Source organism: Rattus rattus, chromosome 4 (assembly GCF_011064425.1).
Source record: "Rattus rattus isolate New Zealand chromosome 4, Rrattus_CSIRO_v1, whole genome shotgun sequence".
NCBI classification, from domain to species: domain Eukaryota; kingdom Metazoa; phylum Chordata; class Mammalia; order Rodentia; family Muridae; genus Rattus; species Rattus rattus.
The window spans coordinates 93,048,875-93,068,057 of NC_046157.1; the positions used below are offsets into that span (position 1 = coordinate 93,048,875).

Here is a 19,183-nt window from a genome sequence, read left to right on the forward strand (position 1 = left end):
TTAGCTAGTATATAATCTAACAACTGTATATCCATCTCATCTCACTCACCTTTTGCCCTTCCTCATCTCTCTGCTCTTCCTGCACATCCACATTGTAACTTCTCTACCTAGGTTAATCTGACATACACTTGATTGGGAAAGCACATGAGTAGACATTTCAAATCTTTCATTGCACATATGTATATCTCATTGCACTAGGCATTGACTCATAACTGACTTAATGTTTTCTTTCACAGAATAAACTAAAGAGGGGTAGTGGTGATAGACCACTGCTTGAAGAAAGACCATTTGTCTTCTCCATGATGATCTTGGCAAAGGCCAGTTCCTCATTTCTACCTCTAACACAGTATGTTGAACAGTTCTGATAACACCATTGCCTAATTTAGTTTCTGCATAATAGTTATTTGTCTTAATGGATGTATACAGGTTACTTAGTACTCATTTTCATCTTTCCTGAAGTGCCACTCACAAGTATATTATACATTTAAATTGTGTTTTATAACCAATATATACAAAATATATGGATTACTAGACTTAAGCTACTAACTATAACCATCACTTCCTACTTTGAAATCAGTGATGACATTGGAGATCCAATATCTTGGAAATATGAGTATGCAACAATAATATTTCATTAAGAAGCATGCTGGAAAAATGCCTCAGCGGTTAAGAACACTGACTGATCTTCCAGAGATGCTAAGTTCAATTCCCAGGAACCTCAATGTGGCTCACAACCATCTGTAAGGTGATCTGATGACATTTTGTGATTTGTCTGGAGACAGCCAAAATGTTCTCATATAAATAAAATAAATAAATCTTTTTAAAAAACAGACACTAGGAATTTGAGGAAAAAGAAAGGTAGGGTACATAAAGTGGCACTGGAAAGAGAAAGAGAAGGAAGAACATGAAATAATTATATTTGAAATGAAATGAAAGATAGAGTGGGTATGTATTACAGTATTGTCGTCAGGATTGAAACATTCAATTTTTGATATTCAAGAATAAACAATTCAGAAGTTTCTAACTCACAAAAATCCATGCCTCCTGAAAGTTATTTTTTAAAAAAAAAGCTGTGAGGATGGCTATGAAAGGGAGGGTCATTGACATTTACAAGTTCCTATAAAACACATACATTATTCCAGGGATTTACATCTTAGAAGACCTCATGCATATTGGGTTAATCCTTCTTGTGAGTATCTTTTAGATATCTGTGCAACTGTAAGCAGTCTCTGTTTCTTACCCTTACAAGATCACTGCGTCATTAACTGGAATTGGGTGGCATGTTTGTTTTGTTTTGCCATGAGATAAAATAAAGTTTGTTCTTACATCCCCAGGAAAACTTTCACACAGCAGAAGAACCAAAATGCTTTAATATCGTGGGGTTAATGTGAGCTAAACACATTATGTAAATGTATGAAAATATAATAATTTAATCCATTAATATGTAAAATTAATTCACATTAATAAAACATAATAATCTCAAGATTCGTTGGTTACATTGTCTCTAAAATGTTATTTTATAATATAAAGTTTGTTTCTAATGTTTTGTCATTTTTTTTCAAAATCCTGTCCAATTCTATTGTTAAGAAACTAAAATCATGGGGTTGGGGACTTAGCTCAGTGGTAGAGCGCTTGCCTAGCAAGCACAAGGCCCTGGGTTCGGTCCCCAGCTCGAAAAAAAAAGAAAAGAAAAAAAAATTAAAATCATTTACTTTCCAGGGTTTGTGAACTCCTGAAGGGTTTCTTGAACTTAACTTTAAGATTGAGCAACTAAAACACAAGGATTCTTATTTCTGGTCTTATTACTACCTTTATTTTTGAAATTATATTGTAATTACATCATTTGCCCCGTGTTGACTATATATGCAAATAAATAAAACCATAGCGCTTGGGCCTACATGAGAAAATTTGTACTTGGTTGCATTATTTGAGGCCTGGATAATCACCCTAAAACAGAGCCACATCTTCCCATGGTAGTCAACATAAAATAGACATGAAAGAAAAAACCTACAGGAGCAGTATGGAACAGAAACCTTCTGGTTTATGCCTGCACTGTGAGATGACCCTGTCTCACAACTCTCTGGTTTATCAAGTCTTGATAAACATGTCTATAGGAGTGCTTACAGGGAGGGCAAACCGCTGTCAGAAACAATAAGACCAGCTAACATCAGACACAACCAAATGGTCAGAGTCAAATGCAGGAAACTAAGAAACAGAAACCAATATACTTGGTATCATCAGAGCCCAGTTCACCCACCGAAGCAAGTACTGGATAGCCAAACACACCAGAAAAGCAAGATTTGGATTTACAATCACATCTCATGATGATGATAGAGAATTTTAAGAAGTACATAAATAACTCTATTAAACAAATACTGGATAACACAGGTAAACAAATAGAAACCCTAAAAGAGGAAACATAAAAATGCCTTAAAGAATTACAGGAAAACACAAACAAATATGTGAAGGAATTGAACAAACCAAACCAGGATCTAAAAATGGAAATAAAAACGATGAAGAATGCATGAAAGGAGACAACCCTGGAAAAAGAAAACCTAGGAATGAGATCAGGAGTCATAGATACAAGCATCACCAACAGAATACACGAGATAGAAGAGAATCTCAGGGGCAGAAGATACCATAGAAAACATTGACACAACTGTCAAAGAAAATGCAAAAAGCTTCTAACCCAAAACATACTGTTAATCCAGGAAATATTGAGAAGATCAAACTTAAGGATAATGGGTTTCCTCAGAGTAAACTGATGGAAAATGATTTTGAAGCAAATGATCCCAAGAACAAGTGGGAGTAGCCATAGTAATATTGAATAAAATCAACTTTTAACCAAAAGTTATCAAAAAAGATAAGGAAAGACATCTCAGATTCATCAAAGGAAAAATCCACCAAAATGAATTCTCAATCCTGATGTAAGGGAACGTACATTCATAATAGAAACATTACTAAAGCTCAAACCACACATTGCACATCACACAATGATACTGGGAGACTTCAACACCCCACTGTCATCAATAGACAAATCATGGAAACAGAAACTAAACAGAGACACAGAGAAACTAATAGAAGTTATAAACCAAGTGGATTTAACTGGAATCTATAGAGCATTTCATCTTAAAATAAAAGAATATACCTTCTTCTCAGCACCTCATGGTACCTTCTCCAAACTGACCATATAATCGGTCACGAAACAGGCCTCAGCACATACAAGAATATTGAAATAATCCCATGAATCATATCATATCACAACTGACTCAGGGTGGTCTCCAATAACAACAAAAACCAGACAGCCCACAAACACATGGAAGTTGAACAATGCTCTACTTAATGAAAACTTGGTCAAGAAAGAAAAAAAGAAACAAATTTAAGACTCTTTAGAATTTAATAAAATGAGGGAATATACTTAAACTTATGCGGCACAATGAAAGCAGTGCTAAGAGGAAACTTCATAGCTCTGAGTGCCTCCAAAAAGAAACTGGAGAAAGCATGCACTAGCAGCTTGACAGCACACCTAAAAATTCTAGAAGAAAATGAAGCAAATGCACTCAAGAATAGATGATAGGAAATAAACTCAGGGCTGAAATCAACCAAATAGAACCAAAAAGAACTATACAAAGAATCAGCAAAAGCAGAACCTGGTTCTTTTTTTAAAAAATCATCAAGATAGAGAATTCCTTAGCAAGACTAACTAGAGGGCACAGAGATAGTATCCAAATTAACAAAATCAGAAATGAAAAAGGAGACATAACAACAAAAACTGAGAAAGTTAAAAAATTATCAGATCCTACTGCAAAAGCCTATATTCATCAAAACTGGAAAATATAGATGAAATGCAAAATTTTCTAGACACATACCAGGTACTACAGTTCAATCTGGATCAGATAAACCATCAACCCTGACCCCTAACTATTAAAGAATAGAAGTAGTTATTAATCGTCTCCCACCTCAAAAAGGCCAGGACCAGATGGGTTTAGTGCAGAATTCTATCAGATTTTCATAAAAGACCTAGTACTAATACTATCCAAACTATTCCACAAAATAGAAACAGAAGGGCTAGTTCCTAATTCCTCTTCTGAAGCTTACACCTAAAGCACACAATGACCCAACAAAGAAAGAGAACTTCAGACCAATTTCCCTTATGAATATCAACGCAAAAAATACTCAATAAAATTCTCACAAACAGAATCCAAGAGCACATCAAAACAATCATCCATCATGACCAAGTAGGCTTCATCCCAGGGATGGAGGGATGGTTCAATATACAGAAATCCATGAATGTATTCCACTATATAACAAAATCAAAGAAAAAACAAAACACATGATCATCTCATTAGATGCTGAGAAATCACTTGACAAAATTCAACATGTTAAGTCTTGGAATACTAAGAAGTTCAAAGGTCATACCTAATCATAGTCAAAGCAATATATAGCAAACCAGTAACCAACATCAAACTAAATGGAGAGAAACTTGAAGCAATCCCATTAAAATCAGGGACTAGATTAGGCTTCCCACTCTCTCCCTACTTATTCAATATAGTATTTGACCTTCTAGCCAGAACAATCAGACAAGAAAAGGAGGTCAAAGTGGTACAAATTGGAAAGGAAGAATTCAAAATATCGCTATTGCAGATGATATAATAGTATACATAATTGACTCCAAAAGTTCTATATGAAAACTACCAAACCTGACAAACAACTTCAGCAAAGTGGCTGGATATAAAATTAACTCAAAACAAACCATTATACTTCCTTTACTCAATGGATAAGCAGGCTGAGAAAGAAATTAGAGAAATGACACCCTTCACAATAGTCACAAAAAACATAATAGTCCTTGATATGACTCTAACCAAGATAGTGAAAGATATGTATGACAAAAACTTCAACTCTCTGAAGAAACAAATTGAAGATCTCAGAAGTTGGAAAGATGGCCATTCCAATGCTCATGGATTGGCAGGATTAATATAGTAAAAATGACCATTTAGCTGAGAGCAATCTACAGATTCAATGCAATCCCCACCAAAATTCCAACTCAATTCTTCATAGAGTTGGAAAGAGCAATAAGCAAATTTATTTGAAATAACAAAAATCCCTGGAGAGTAAAGACTGTCCTCAACAATAAAAGAACTTCTGGGGGAATCACCACCCCTAACCTCAACGTGTATTACAGAGCAAAGGTGATAAAATCTGGATGGTACTCATTCAGAGACAGACAGGTATCAGTGGAATAGAGTTTAAGACCCAGAATTGAATTCATACACCTATGGTCAGTCAATCTTTGACAAAGGTGCTAAACCATCTAGTGGAAAAAAGATAGCATTTTCAACAAATGGTGCTGGTTCAACTGAAGGTCAGCATGTAGAACAATGCAAATCAACCCATTCATATCTTCCTATACAAAGTTCAAGTTCAAGTGGATAGAGTACCTACACATAAAAGCAGATCCATTCAAACTAATAGAAGTAAAATGGGGAAGAGCCTCAAATACATGGGCACTGGAGACATTTTCCTGAACAGAACAATGACTTGTGCTCTAAGACCAAGAATCACAAATGGGACTTCATAAAATTGCAAAGCTTCTGTAACACAAAGGTAACAAAATGGCAACAGATTGGAAAAAGGTCTTTACCATTCCTATATCCTATTTTTTTTTTCGGAGCTGGGGACCGAACCCAGGGCCTTGTGCTTCCTAGGCAAGCGCTCTACCACTGAACTAAATCCCCAACCCCTCCTATATCCTATAAAGGGCTAATATCCAATATATGCAAAGAACTCAAGAAGTTAAACTTCAGAGAATGAAATAATCCTATTAATAATGGGGTACAGAGCTAAATAAAGAATTCTCAACTGAAGAATGTTGAATGGCTGAGAAGTACCTAAAAAATGTTCAACATCCTTAGTCATCAGAGAAAGGCAAATATAAACAAGCCTGAGATTCTACCTCACACCAGTCAAAATGACTGAGATGAAAACCTCAGGTGACAACAGATGCTGTCAAGGATGTAGAGAAAGAGCAACACTCCTCCATTTTTGGTGGGATTTCAAGCTGCTTCAACAACTCTGGAAATCAGTCTGAAGTTTCTCAAAAATTGGTCATAGTTCTACCTGAGGACCCAGTTATAGAACTCCAGGGTATATACCTTAAAGATGCTTCAACATACAACTAGGAAACATGCTCCACTATGTTCATAGCAGCCTTTTATAATAGCCAGAAGCTGGAAAGAACCTAGATGTCCTTCAACAGAGGAATGGATACAGAAAAGTGGTACATCTATACAATGGAGTAATACTCATCTATTAAAAACAATGACTTTATGAAATTCATAGGCAAATGGATGGAACTAGAAAATATCCTGAGTAACGTAACTCAATGACAAAAAATACCCATATGGTATGCATTCATAAGTAGATATTAGATCCAAAGCTCGAATTACCCAAGGTACAATTCATATACCACATGAAGCTCAAGAAGTATTAGAACCAAAGTACAGAAGCTTCAGTCCTTCTTAAAATGGGGAATAAAAATATTCACAGGAGGGGATATGCAGAAAGAGTTCAGAGCAGAGACAGGAGGAATGAACATTGCAAGCCTGCTCCACCTGGGGATAAAGCCCAAATACATACAGCCACCAAACCCAGACAATATTGCTGATGCCATTAAGTGCATTCTGACAGAAGCCTGATATAGCTGTTCCTGAGAGGCTCTATCAGAGCATGACAAATACAGAGGCGATTGCTATTAGCAAACTATTGAACTGAGAATGAGGTCCCCATTGGAGGAGTTAGAGAAATGATTGAAGGAGCTGAATGGGCTTGCAACCCCATAAGACAACACTACCAACCAACCAGAGCTCCCAGGGATCAAAACACTACCCAAAGGGTACTCACTCCAGCTGCATATGTAGCAGATGGCCTTTTCGGCCCCTGTGGGAGGAGAAGCCCTTGCTCTTGCAGGGACTGGACCCCCATTGAGGGGAATGCTAGAATGGGAAGGGGGAGGTTGTTGTGGAGGAGGAACATCCTCATAAGGGGAAGGAGGGATGGAATGGGGTGTTGATGTTAGGAAACCGGGAAAAGGGATAACATTTGAAATGTAAATAAAAAATAAATACCCTCCCTTAAAAAAGAGAGTGTAATACAATTAAAGTAAAAGAAAGAGAGAGAGAGAGAGAGAGAGAGAGAGAGAGAGAGAGAGAGAGAGAGAGAGAGAAGGAAGCTACTGTTTTTTGCCTGTTTGTCCTTACTCTTTCTGGCAAGTTCATCAGTTCTGATGCTAAGGCATATTTGCACTAGTGTTAGAACATAATTCTTCAGGATTTCAATGTAGACTGTAGATGAGCAACTCTTGAAGACATTCCAGGAACTCCAGTACCGTACTGGGACTGATGTGATATCCAGTTTAATGGACTTAACAAGTAATTAAACAACTAATGGATCTTTGGCCTTTGTCATTTTGTACTTTCTGTTCTTTTAAAGAAGCCTGACTATCTTTCTTTTCCTTCCTATAAACCTCCAATTTACCCCTTCTTGCTCTCTTTCAAGTTCATGGTCCCTTGTTTTCATTATTCATCATTACATCACATGCATGCACACATGCACATACACACGCACACACACACCAAAGCTGTACAATATTTTATTAAATTTTTCACATTTCATTGACATACCATGCCCTTGACAGGTGTATTTTTCTTCCAAATGTTGGCTATTATGGTACTGTGAATGTGGGAGGACAGTACCTTTTCAAAACCTTTGTCTGCTTAGCATGCCTTGAGTAGGATGATTGACAGATCCCTTCATGGTTTCCTTTCTCGTTTTAATTTATTTTTTATTTCCTTAAATTATAAACTAATAAATAATTCTCAACTGCAATATATAATGAGTCCCTTTTTGTCATTCTTACCAATCCTGACATTTGTAATTTAAAAAAATTTTTAACTTAAATGTATGAAGTGTATTTAATTAGTGTGTGTCCCTTACCCACATTAATCTCACATGCAGCCTCACTAAACATAGCTTTCCATAAATCCTTTTCCAATAATAGCATCTCTTATTTTATTTCAAATGTCACTGCATCTATGTGACCACAAAGTTATCGAGTACTCATTTGATTCTAGGGGTGCAACTCAATATATTATTTTATTACCAGCTTCTTTTCAGATGGGAAGCTACAGACAGGTAGACTCCATTCAAACCATGATTTATTGACTATTAATATGTAAATATAAATCATCTCACTAGTGAAGTTACATAAAATTGAAAATTCTCAACATTTTTGCAATTTCTGTTACTTTTGAATGACCAACATAAAACTTCTTGCCCTTCTGCTAATTTTATTAAACCCCTTCATACACTACACAGAAGGTATGGTCTCTCACTACTAAATAGAACTGACTGCTTTTACATAGGACAAAGGTTCCTTACTCAGCACCCATAGTCTTTCCCATATCCATCTGGAAATCCAGTTATATGATACTCTGGTCTTCTCTGGCTACTATATACCCATGATGCAGGAATGACCAGGCAATCAAAACACTCAAGCACATCAAGTAAAAAAAAAAATCTTAAATTTGTTTTTAAATGATGCTTTGAGAACAAACTCACCTGAGTATTTTGTAAAGTCAGGATTACAGGTTCAGATAGCACAGGTTTGAATTCTGAGCGAATGGCTCCACTAACAATATGAGAGTTCAATTTTACTTCCTGAAACCCTTCTTTATTTCTAAAAAATGATCCATTTAGAAGATTCCCAAGAGACTTATATGCAATAAAAGCCACTGTAGTTTCATCTGATGAAATAAAAGGAATCTTGTTGGAGATTAAACAATGTATTACAGGTGTTACCCAAATGTCTTACATACGACCATAAAGTAAATATAATAGGCATCCCTTAAATTGCATACATAACACACTATAAATATTAATAAGCATGAAATTTCATGCATGCACCATATCTACTCATATGTATTTATATAAATATATGTATGTGCATGTATGTATTAACTTGTATATGCATATGAGTATGTATATATGTGTATGTATATACACACACACACACACACACACACACACACACACACACAAACTATGAGCTGGAAAATTTTGTCACCCTGACACTAATTACTCTCTCTCTCTCTCTCTCTCTCTCTCTCTCTCTCTCTCTCTCTCTCTCTCTCTCTCTGTCGTGTGTGTGTGTGTGTGTGTGTGTGTGTGTGTGTGTGTGTGTGTGTGTTGTAAAACATGATTATGTTTGTTCTAAAGAACAAGTGGACTATGGAAAAAGTACAATGCCACCTCAAGTTCTCTCAAGGTTAGGTAATTGTTTAATTTATTCTCATTGCCTTTGCAGTCTTTTCTGTTTATATATACATTCCTTTGCTCTCTATATATCCCTCTTTCCCTCTTCTTTCTTTATTTCATTTTATTCCAACTTACTTGTTCTTCCTATTTTCTTCTCTCTTCTTTCCATTTTCATAAAATTGGAAGTTAATATATACAAGTTAAGTACACAAGTTACAGCTAATTCTCTTTGTTGTTATTTTACAGTGCATAGATTTCATTATATTGTACAAATCTTACTTTTCAATCCCATGTAAAATTAAAGAATAGTACAAGATTACTTTTAAAACATATTTGATAGTGATTTGCTTTATAACTCCTAGAATAAAATTGATTAGCATTGTATATATTAATCTAGATCTTATTGGTGATCACCAGATTATGAAAAAATAAAAAGTTTCTAAAACCATTTATACAAAGACTAAGTCCAATACTGCTGCAGGAGGGCTTCCATGGGGAAAATTAAAAATGGTGCCTATCTAATGAATGATGTCGAAATGTTCAATTCAGGTAGCATTCTCTCCCTAAGATAGATAAACTTATAAAGAGCTTGTTTCACTGTTTATAGGACATGAATGAAAATACAGGGAAGTATGTCTAAAACCTGTTGTCTACTCAAATAGTAACTCCAATAGCAGTGTAGAATTTCCAGGCAAAAATGAAATGAGTATATCTGGTGAATGATGGTGGGCAGTTCAAATGAGAACAGCACTCCAACTCTGTTACAAATGAGCCTACATATTTTCCACCCCCTTTAGAATACGAATCACAATGAAAGAATATTAGAATAGTTGGTGCACGCTTTCTCAAATGTAAGGCATAAAAGCAGTCATGCCAAGGCAGAGAGCCGAGCTTTAGGCAGGCTCTGTACAGCCTCCTGTTGTAGACTAACATCAGCCAACAGCACTGTGATCATTTACTCCACTTTTCAAATAAACTCTTTTTTAGAAAGTTCTCTCCTTTGGTTTTATACAGAGCAATTCTGAGTGATGATGCAGGAGTGATCAGAAATTTACAGAGTAAATACCTCTCTTTTAAGATTGGACCAGATCTTTCTACTTTAAAAGATTTCTATTATTTTTTCTTCTTTCCTTATTTCTTTCTCCCTAATATCCCCCCTTCATTTTTCAGGCATTTATTGAAGATTATGTCAAAAACAGAATGCTCTCCATTTTTGAAGTGGAAGTTCAATTGAGGCGTGCAAGTCATTGATCAGTATATTATCTATTCCTAGGTGTACACACACACACAGAGAGAGAGAGAGAGAGAGAGAGAGAGAGAGAGAGAGAGAGAGAGAGAGAGAGAGAGAGAAGATATGGCAACAAATATGAGTTTTCTAAGATAGAAGATAATTGAATAAATGCTTTTTAAAAGTGATTTTAGAATGAATCTCCAAAGAAATGATGGTCAAGGCAATGCCTCTCTGGCACTATTGAATATTAGTATGACAGTGGATCATACTGAAACCTGACAAGCCTGTCCTCCTTTAGAAAATAGAGCAGTACAAATTTGTTATTACTTTAGAGGATGTTGCAGAATATACTGTTCTTATGACAGATACTCAACTTCATCTTCATGCATGCCTGATCAGTATTCAAAGATGATCTTTTTTACATATTCTTAAAGTTCTGATCCTTTGCAAAATATGAATACATGTCCCTTGGCCTATTGTCTGTGACAGGAGAAAATGCTGGTCATAAACATGTCACCTCTATTCTTGTTTTCTTTGAGGACACTAGTGCAATTAATCTTCATTGTGTTGTTGCCAGCTTCCAAAATAGTTGTCTTCTTGCATTTATTAGTTTCATACACTGAAAGCAATGAAAAATGAGTTCGGCTTTACACATCAATAACAATGACTATGAGATAAATGATGATAATGATGATAATCTTGCTTAAGAATTCTATCTTTGAGAATATGATTTCTATTTGTTTTCCAATCTTAAAAAGGTAAAATCACTTAGATGGGAATTTATCTACTTATCATTAATCCTTTGGCTATGAAAAGCCTCCTGATAAGTTGCATGTGGTCAAGTTTTTGCCAACTTGTCAATTGAGAGGTGCTTGATTGTTTTATGTGACAGGAGGATAGGAGTTTTAGAAGGCTATGTTAACATTAACATATGCAAGGAAATCGATAAAGAAGAATTAGAACTTTTTCTTCTCCTTGACCACTACCATAAAGTCGTGTGCTGTACACTCTTTTCACAAGTAGGGATATGTAAAGATTCTAACAAGTATCATAGGTATCATGACCTATGGCTTTTGGGATTCTTTCTGAACATCATCAGTTTATTTGTCTATAACTGGATTCACAAACTAACGTTATTGGATATAAGATTCTAGAAACTAGGTGGTGGAGTGAGTTGTAGGAGGTAAACCAATGTTGGTGGGCCTTTGAAAAGAAACCCATGACACATGGTCTATCTGCTTTATACTAAGCCTTATGGTAAATTTACTATATTTTGTCTCTCTGCCTATAGCACATATCAACAAACCCAAGTGGAAAAACTTAACCCAAATAAACCTTTCATGTTTGGTAAGTTCACCTATTCTGACATAGGGATGAAATGTGATTAAGTCACATGTGATTCTTTCTTATGAATAGAGATTGCTATTTATGTGAGATGTTCACATATTAAGCATAAAATTATGGCAAACAGCAGATTTATACTTCAGAGGCCATGAGTGTTCCATGTCTCAATTTCTTTACAGCACTTTAGTAAGGTAACTTTAAATTTCTTACCTATATCCCGTGTAGAACTCTTTTTTGGTATATCTGAGTTTTCATTTAAGATGTAACGTTCTGTGTTTTGAAGATATACGGTAGCCCCTTTTGCAACATCCTCTTTAGAGTCACAGTCACTCAGTAGTCCCTTTTAAACACATATTTGCAGATATATAGGTTATTATCAACACTTAAGAAGAAATGTCAGTAAGTTTTGTTGGCTGGTTCCAGAGGACAGCAATGTTAGTCACTATGCTATGAGATGAGTGAGGCATTTGACACTTAGTAAAAGTTGTTGATTGACAACTGAAGATATTCTATATCCTGCATCCACCTTAAAGTTTCTCAATTTTCATGGACATAGTGTTGTAGTTAATTCGCATGGCAATCAAGCTTGACATTCACTCACATATTTCCACCTTTACACAGAACAGAGGAGAAAATAGACTGGGGATAGGAAATACTCTATCATAATAACCATAGTGAGCTGGTGTAGTGCTTAAGGAGAGAACAACCCAACAAGACAGACTAGATGACTCCCAACCACAGACATTGGTCCGCTCACCGAAGTACATGATTTCGATCCAATTTCATTGCTCTTGTTCACTGAAAAAAAGTCAGATTTATATCAGATATGGGAAAACACATCTGGTTTATATTTATTTTCCAATCACCTTCATGTTTGATAATTTTCTAATTGGTTTACAGTTCATCCATGTTATTATTTTTATTTTTGTTGCTGCTTGAATGGATTGTATTTTTTTATTTTTAAGAGAAAAAATAGCACAAAATTGCATGTGGAGAGGAAAGGATTTTAGAGAAGTTGGGAAAAAGAAAAATGTTAATAATGTTAATATTGTAAAATGTTGAATATGTACTCTAAACCTGAATTTTAGGTCATTTCTTTTTATAATACACATTTATATGGTCTCTTTTCATATTTTCTGCTACTTTTTCCTATATCATTTTCTCTCCCTATCTTTCACCAAATCTTTTAATTCCCAAGGCCTCCTACTGTCTTGATATTTGTTATATGTGTTCTATGTCATGCTTTTACTGTATTAAGGTTTTAGAATGCAAATGGTATTGTTTATCTGAAGCTATCTCCTATGAACGGAAATATTCTCTGCTAAAGAATATCCATTTAAACTCGGTAAGTAAACAAACTTAAATGGCTGAAGATGTTATTAAACTTACAGGAGGTCCATGCATCCTTCCCTTGATTATACAAGCAGTAAACATTGATGGAGAGGAAAGCCTCTGTAGTAAGACTTACTGAACTGTCTAAAAAATGTTTAAGGAGCTCTATGTCTGTAGGAAGTTAAAATCTGTGTCATGTGGGCTTTTGGGTATATTTGCCTTGAAGAATCCATGCTGTTATTATAATTTCTCTAAGATAGTCTTGCAACTCCAGTAAACTCACTAGCTCAGTTAGTTAGACATGAATAGTCAATCATGTTGTATCTGCAGTTGATAGATAACTTGTTCATATAGACATGAATAGTCAATAGTGTTGTATCTGCAGTTGATAGATAACTTGTTCATATGATCCAGTAAATACCAAATGGCACTAATTTAATCAGAAATTATTTGAAATAAAAGAGTTGTGTGGCTCCTGTGATAGGTTTTTGGGGCACACAACAGTGGCTGGTATATCTGAGGATGGATTTTTGCAAAGGCAATCCCAATGTGGCTACTTTTCCTCATATAGTTTGGCACGATGTGCCTTCTCATTTTTCTTGTGGAATCATTCTCATTGTGATAAAAGGTAGAATACCACCAAAGCTGTCTCAGCATGGAGGCTCCATAGCTAGAACTACAGTGTGGCCATCTTCTTAGCAGTCACCACTGATGATTAAAGTCATTCAATCCAGTGTAGAAATGCCCACTAAGTGGCTTATAGGGTATAAAATACATTATAATACCTGAAATTAGCACATGTGGGAGGAGACCATAAGCAGTCTGAGTCATTACTTTTGTAGCCTTTGCTGAGTGCAGTGAGATATATGACTGATTTCAGATTTCATGGCCAGATAGGTATGGAATAATGCTGAGAAAAAGCTTGCAAGTGGCCCTTCCTTAGATGTAAAACCTTGGAACTCAGAAAAACTAAGGTAATGACTGAAAGATCATTAGCTAACTAATGCAGAGAAGACAGCATTAGCTCTGACTTCCTATAGGAAAGCAAAAGAGAAATCTGCATTTCATAAGGCAGCCAACAATTTTATGAACAGCTGCATATGAGAAACTGGAAACAATGATAATCAGAGATGATTCTGCATCTGACATGAACTGAGTAAAACTTTTAAACAAACACTTTGAAACTTCTTTTTAAAACCATGCTAAATGGGTTATAGGACACACTAATGGACACGGTCAATCTGAATGCTACAAAAACTAAGAAATCATTAATATAATTTAATATTCTTCCTTCAACAAAACATGCATAATCTAACCATACTAAGGAAAGTTTCTGATGGGATGTCCCATAAAACGCATTGGTGGAATCTATCAGCAGGTAATTTTTATTAACATATTGGTTGAAAGACACTAAAAGGACAGGCATTGTTGAGGAAACTTTGCATTAAAGGTAGCATTTAATATCCAGTTAGATGCATCTTATAAGACTTATAGGAATCTATCACAGATTTTTAGGAAGATGTTGATTGATCAGGTAATTTGGGCCTGACATGGTGCTTGAATGGCTTTGCTGAGGTACATGATATTTAAATCATTTATGAGCAAAAGAAGTGTTAGAGGATGTGAGTGATGTGCTGTGACACATAAATTAGGTTCTAAGATGTTAACATAATCAAGAGTAGAAGAAAAATTAAAAACAATAAAACACAACTGTGAGGATACTGGGTGAACAAGGTAGACCCCCTAGTGAATAAATTACTGGAAAGCCAACTGTCTAGCTAATTCACTGTTTAGCTAATGAGCTCCTGTTTAGCTAATGAGCTTTTATATGTCTTAAAAGGCCAAGTAACAGTTCCAGAAAAGAAAGGTTAAGTTTGATTTGATACATGCATCTCTCACTATGTGCTTTTTATATAATTGACAGGTAGTGGAAAAAATATTTACCCAGTCTGGGGGTGGAGGGGCATTTTACAAGTTAGGTGTACCTATTGTATAGGTAAGTACCATAGTTTGAGTTGAGAGCATTTTTAACTTAGAACACATTGCCAGCATGAAGGATGACTGGTTTAAGGGAGCTGAGCACCACAAGGCTGATTTGCGAAGATATACAGCAGTGCAGAAGACAAATGATGGTAACCCGGAACACATAAAAATGTCTGTGAGCAATGGATGACAACAAAGAATAATGCTTCCTTACATGGTGCCATACCAACATTGTCCTTTTGATGAATTAACTTATAGAATGGATGAAATCACTCATAATGTGATGGGACTTAATAATTGTCCTATTTTCATAAACAACTACAATTTAATTGGAAGGAAATTTGGTAGGCATCTGTAGTCCTGTCTAAAACATTAAAAATATTTCATTATATCCTATAGATTTGTAAAAACATCTAAAAACAAAGACTTATTGTGATTAGAAAATAACATTGATTACGAATCCTTGTGCCAGCGATGGGAAGACTCCCTATAAATTATTTGCTATAGAAACACTTAATTCTTAAAAATCATAAAGCCTGTTCCCAATATTCCAGGATGGATGGCAGAATGGGATGACAAAACCATATTGCTAATGACACCAAAATTGTTGGCTAAAGAACATGGAGAAATCAAGCTGATACAGAGTAGAATACACTCCTTTGTAGATTTGAAAATGGTGAGATGTACAGTGTGGTCTGTGGCAGCAAAATTGACATCAATTTTTTTTTCGTGATTATAAATTATGCATGTCATATTACTCCATGACCTGTCTGTTATGTGTATAACTGACTACTGAAAATTAAGGTCAATTTCACAAGGTGGAGACCACATCTGATATTGTATGCCAATGACTGAAGTCAAAGACCCCATGGAGTCCACTGACATTATACTGTTAATTTACTGCATAAGCTTGTCGAGTTGCTTACAAAATGTTAGTAATTGAGGAAAATGAATTTATTTAAAGTGGAAATATAATGTGAAGATTCATAATTATGCTACCTCACAGAATAAGTGCTTCTTGCTGTGGTAGTCATCTGATGCTCACATGTAGAGGAAAGAAGATAATATTAATTTCACCCAACCATAGGCTTAGAGAACATTGTGAAAGAGCTAAATAAAATACTTTGAGAACTAAAATGGATAGAATGAAGGGTTTATCAATATTCGATCAGAACTGAAAAGCTTCATTCTTCATGAAGGTTTGCTAAGATTCAGGAATAAGCAATAGCAGTCTCAGAAATTTCATGAAACTTAAAAGATCCACAAAGTCCCTCTCATGGGCTCCATCTGCAGTACTAACTTCTAAAGAAAGAAAAGTCTCTGATCATTCCAGTGCCTAAAGCTCATTAAATAGCTTCAGTGATGCATATTTTTTGAGTTGCCATTCATGTTGGATTGGATCTTTTGGTGTCATTATTGCCTATGTGTGATGCCTGCCCCTCATTTATTTTCTAAGCTACGTGGGTAATAACATTTATCTCGTCGCCTATTGATACCCTATCTCTGGTAAATAGCTATTTATTTCCACAAGAAAAGTAACTCCACAGTCAATCTATCAGTTCAACAATTCAGTCAAAATTATATTTCAGTAGGCGCTCACATCTAAGATGCGTGTAAAGACACAAAGCTGCTAATGTAAAATCAATCACACTAGATTACAGTATTCTAGCCTTAAAAGAAAGACTTTATGATAATAAACCAAACCATGTTGAAGCATACTTAAATTTCAATTTGGGAGTTGTGGTGGAGGAGACTCATAAATCCCTGGATATCTATCAATACTGTCCATAAAACAAAGACATAAAAAAAAACAAAACAAACATCTAACTATCCTTTCAGCACTTGTGTGAGTAAGTGGCAGGTCCTGCCTTAATATAAGGTACAGTGAAATTATAACTTTGATAATGATGAAAACAAGAATCTTGATTGAAAACAAGAATCTCAGATGCAGATAGCCCCACTAACCCGTCTAGACCTCTATTCACAGAAATTGTGCAAAAGTGGTTTATTTCTTGCTTTATTCTACTGAATTCTTAGATAACTTATTATTTAGCAATGTGTATACAGTGTAGTAAATTCTACTTTTATTCCTACTTATATATGATACATTTTAATATATTCAGGTTAAAATTCAATTCTTGAAATAAAGACAACCTGCCCTAAAATGGGGTAGTAGACATAAATTTCCAACCCCAAACAAGAAGGTACAAGGAACTGACATGTGTGAAAAAAGGGAAGATATTATTCCCCATTAGAGTGACAATACATATAACAACTATTCTCTAGTGCAGGAACTCTGTCTATGTATGTTTGGTCAACAAAATAAAACTACATAAGTTTGCATGTGAGAGATTTTTCTTTGTTTTTCTTGTCATGGTACTATTTGTCTTGTTGTATTTTGATCTGTTTTATTGGTTTTGAAGAAAGAGAGAGAAAGAGAAAGCAGGGAAGAGAAATTGAAGTTCTGTAGGTAGAAAAAGATGACATTGAAAGAGTGAGTGGAAGGAAGATGTCAAAATGTATTGCATGAAAAAAGTTTTTTTAATTGTACACCCAAAGTAATTTGTAAATGGATGCTCTAAATATTAATGAAGCATCATTTAAAGTATGGCATTCTACATGACTTGATCAATAAAAATATATTCTGGATCTTGAGAAGCTGATCTGTCATTGCTTTACCATGAAGTCACTTGTTACAGAAGCCTTGAGAGTATTGGCATAAACTGATGAAGTTTACTCTGAAGAGAAATTGGCATGGGAACTAAATTTGGCATCAGTACAAGATTAAAGTTCTGTAAACTTCTGTAAAACATCAGAGCTCTTCTTTTGAAGATCAAAGGAAATTTTTCTTTGGAGAAAAATTTGGAAGATTATTGTTTGGAAATAGTAATTTGATCCCAGTGATTAATGTTATTGAATAACAAAAAGAACAGAAACAAATGTATGGGGTATGAAAACACAAAAATCACTCTAGTATTCTGGCTAAACGTGGCATAGATGTCACAAGCTCTACTAACCCACCTACTTTTGCTTAAATAAAAAAATGGATATACTTACCATAACAATCAGGATGATCAATATCAAAAATGGCAGCTACCCAGTTAATTATAGGATATTTTACTACACAGCTGCATATGTAAGTCCCAATTTTATTTCTACAATATGATACGTCCTTGCACAAAGTTTCTTCCAATCGACACTCATCAATATCTGCAAATCAAGAGGAATTTTTTAAAATTTTCATGGTGCGGTACCTCTTTCTCTTAAATATAGGGTCTCTACTGCTAGACTTCATTTGTAAATTTACCTATTAATATCCCTTGGCCTATGTTAGGCTGAACTAATATGATAAAGATAACAATTTTTCTTTAATATATAAACTCAATTCTATTCTACCTCAGTAAATTTTTTTTATGTATCCAAGCACTTTAGTACGTCTCCAGAAAAACTTAAGGAAGGAATGTCTAATTTTGACTTGTAATGTAGGGGTGCAAAGCAATCCTTGATAACAGGAAAATTTGTTCACATGGATGTGAGGTATTTGTTCATATTACATAAGCAACCAGGCTACAGACAAAAATGAATACTGGCATTAAGCTGCTTTGGTTCTTTGTTGTGCTTTATTTAGTATGGGATGATAGTCTGTGGAGTTCTGTCATTCATATTCAGGGTATATTTTCTACACATAAGAGACATCTTGATTCTTCAAGTTTCCATCTGCACCTGGAGCTGACCATGGTCCACAGATCTCCATACTGAAATTGCACTGGAAAAGAGCTGGTCTTCCCAGAAGTAATGACACAATGAGAGCACAGTTAAAACCACCATTCCTGCTCCAAGGGACAGGCCTGGAACATGCAGGAACCAAGGAGCAGCCAGGAGAAATTTCTTTCATCTTCAATCTATACCCTGGAGCTGACCCTGTGCCAAGGTTTCCATAATTCCAACTGGAAGGAGTTTGTCTTTCAGGAGTGCCAACAC

The 19,183-nt window shown here is 35.2% G+C and overlaps 1 protein-coding gene across 1 annotated transcript in view; it reads right to left on the reverse strand.

The window, feature by feature from the left end:
- Positions 1-18,414, reverse strand: part of LOC116899235 (adhesion G protein-coupled receptor E4-like) — an 82,722-nt gene extending 64,308 nt beyond the window's left edge. Inside the window, exons 1-5 of the mRNA XM_032900837.1 lie at positions 18,260-18,414; positions 12,645-12,685; positions 12,098-12,227; positions 11,061-11,162; positions 8,617-8,801 (exon numbers count right to left, since the gene is read on the reverse strand). Of these exons, the coding sequence (XP_032756728.1) occupies positions 8,617-8,801; positions 11,061-11,106 (231 nt within the window). The 5' untranslated portion in view covers positions 11,107-11,162; positions 12,098-12,227; positions 12,645-12,685; positions 18,260-18,414. The remainder of the gene's footprint in view (positions 1-8,616; positions 8,802-11,060; positions 11,163-12,097; positions 12,228-12,644; positions 12,686-18,259) is intronic.
- Positions 18,415-19,183: the final 769 nt, after the last annotated feature.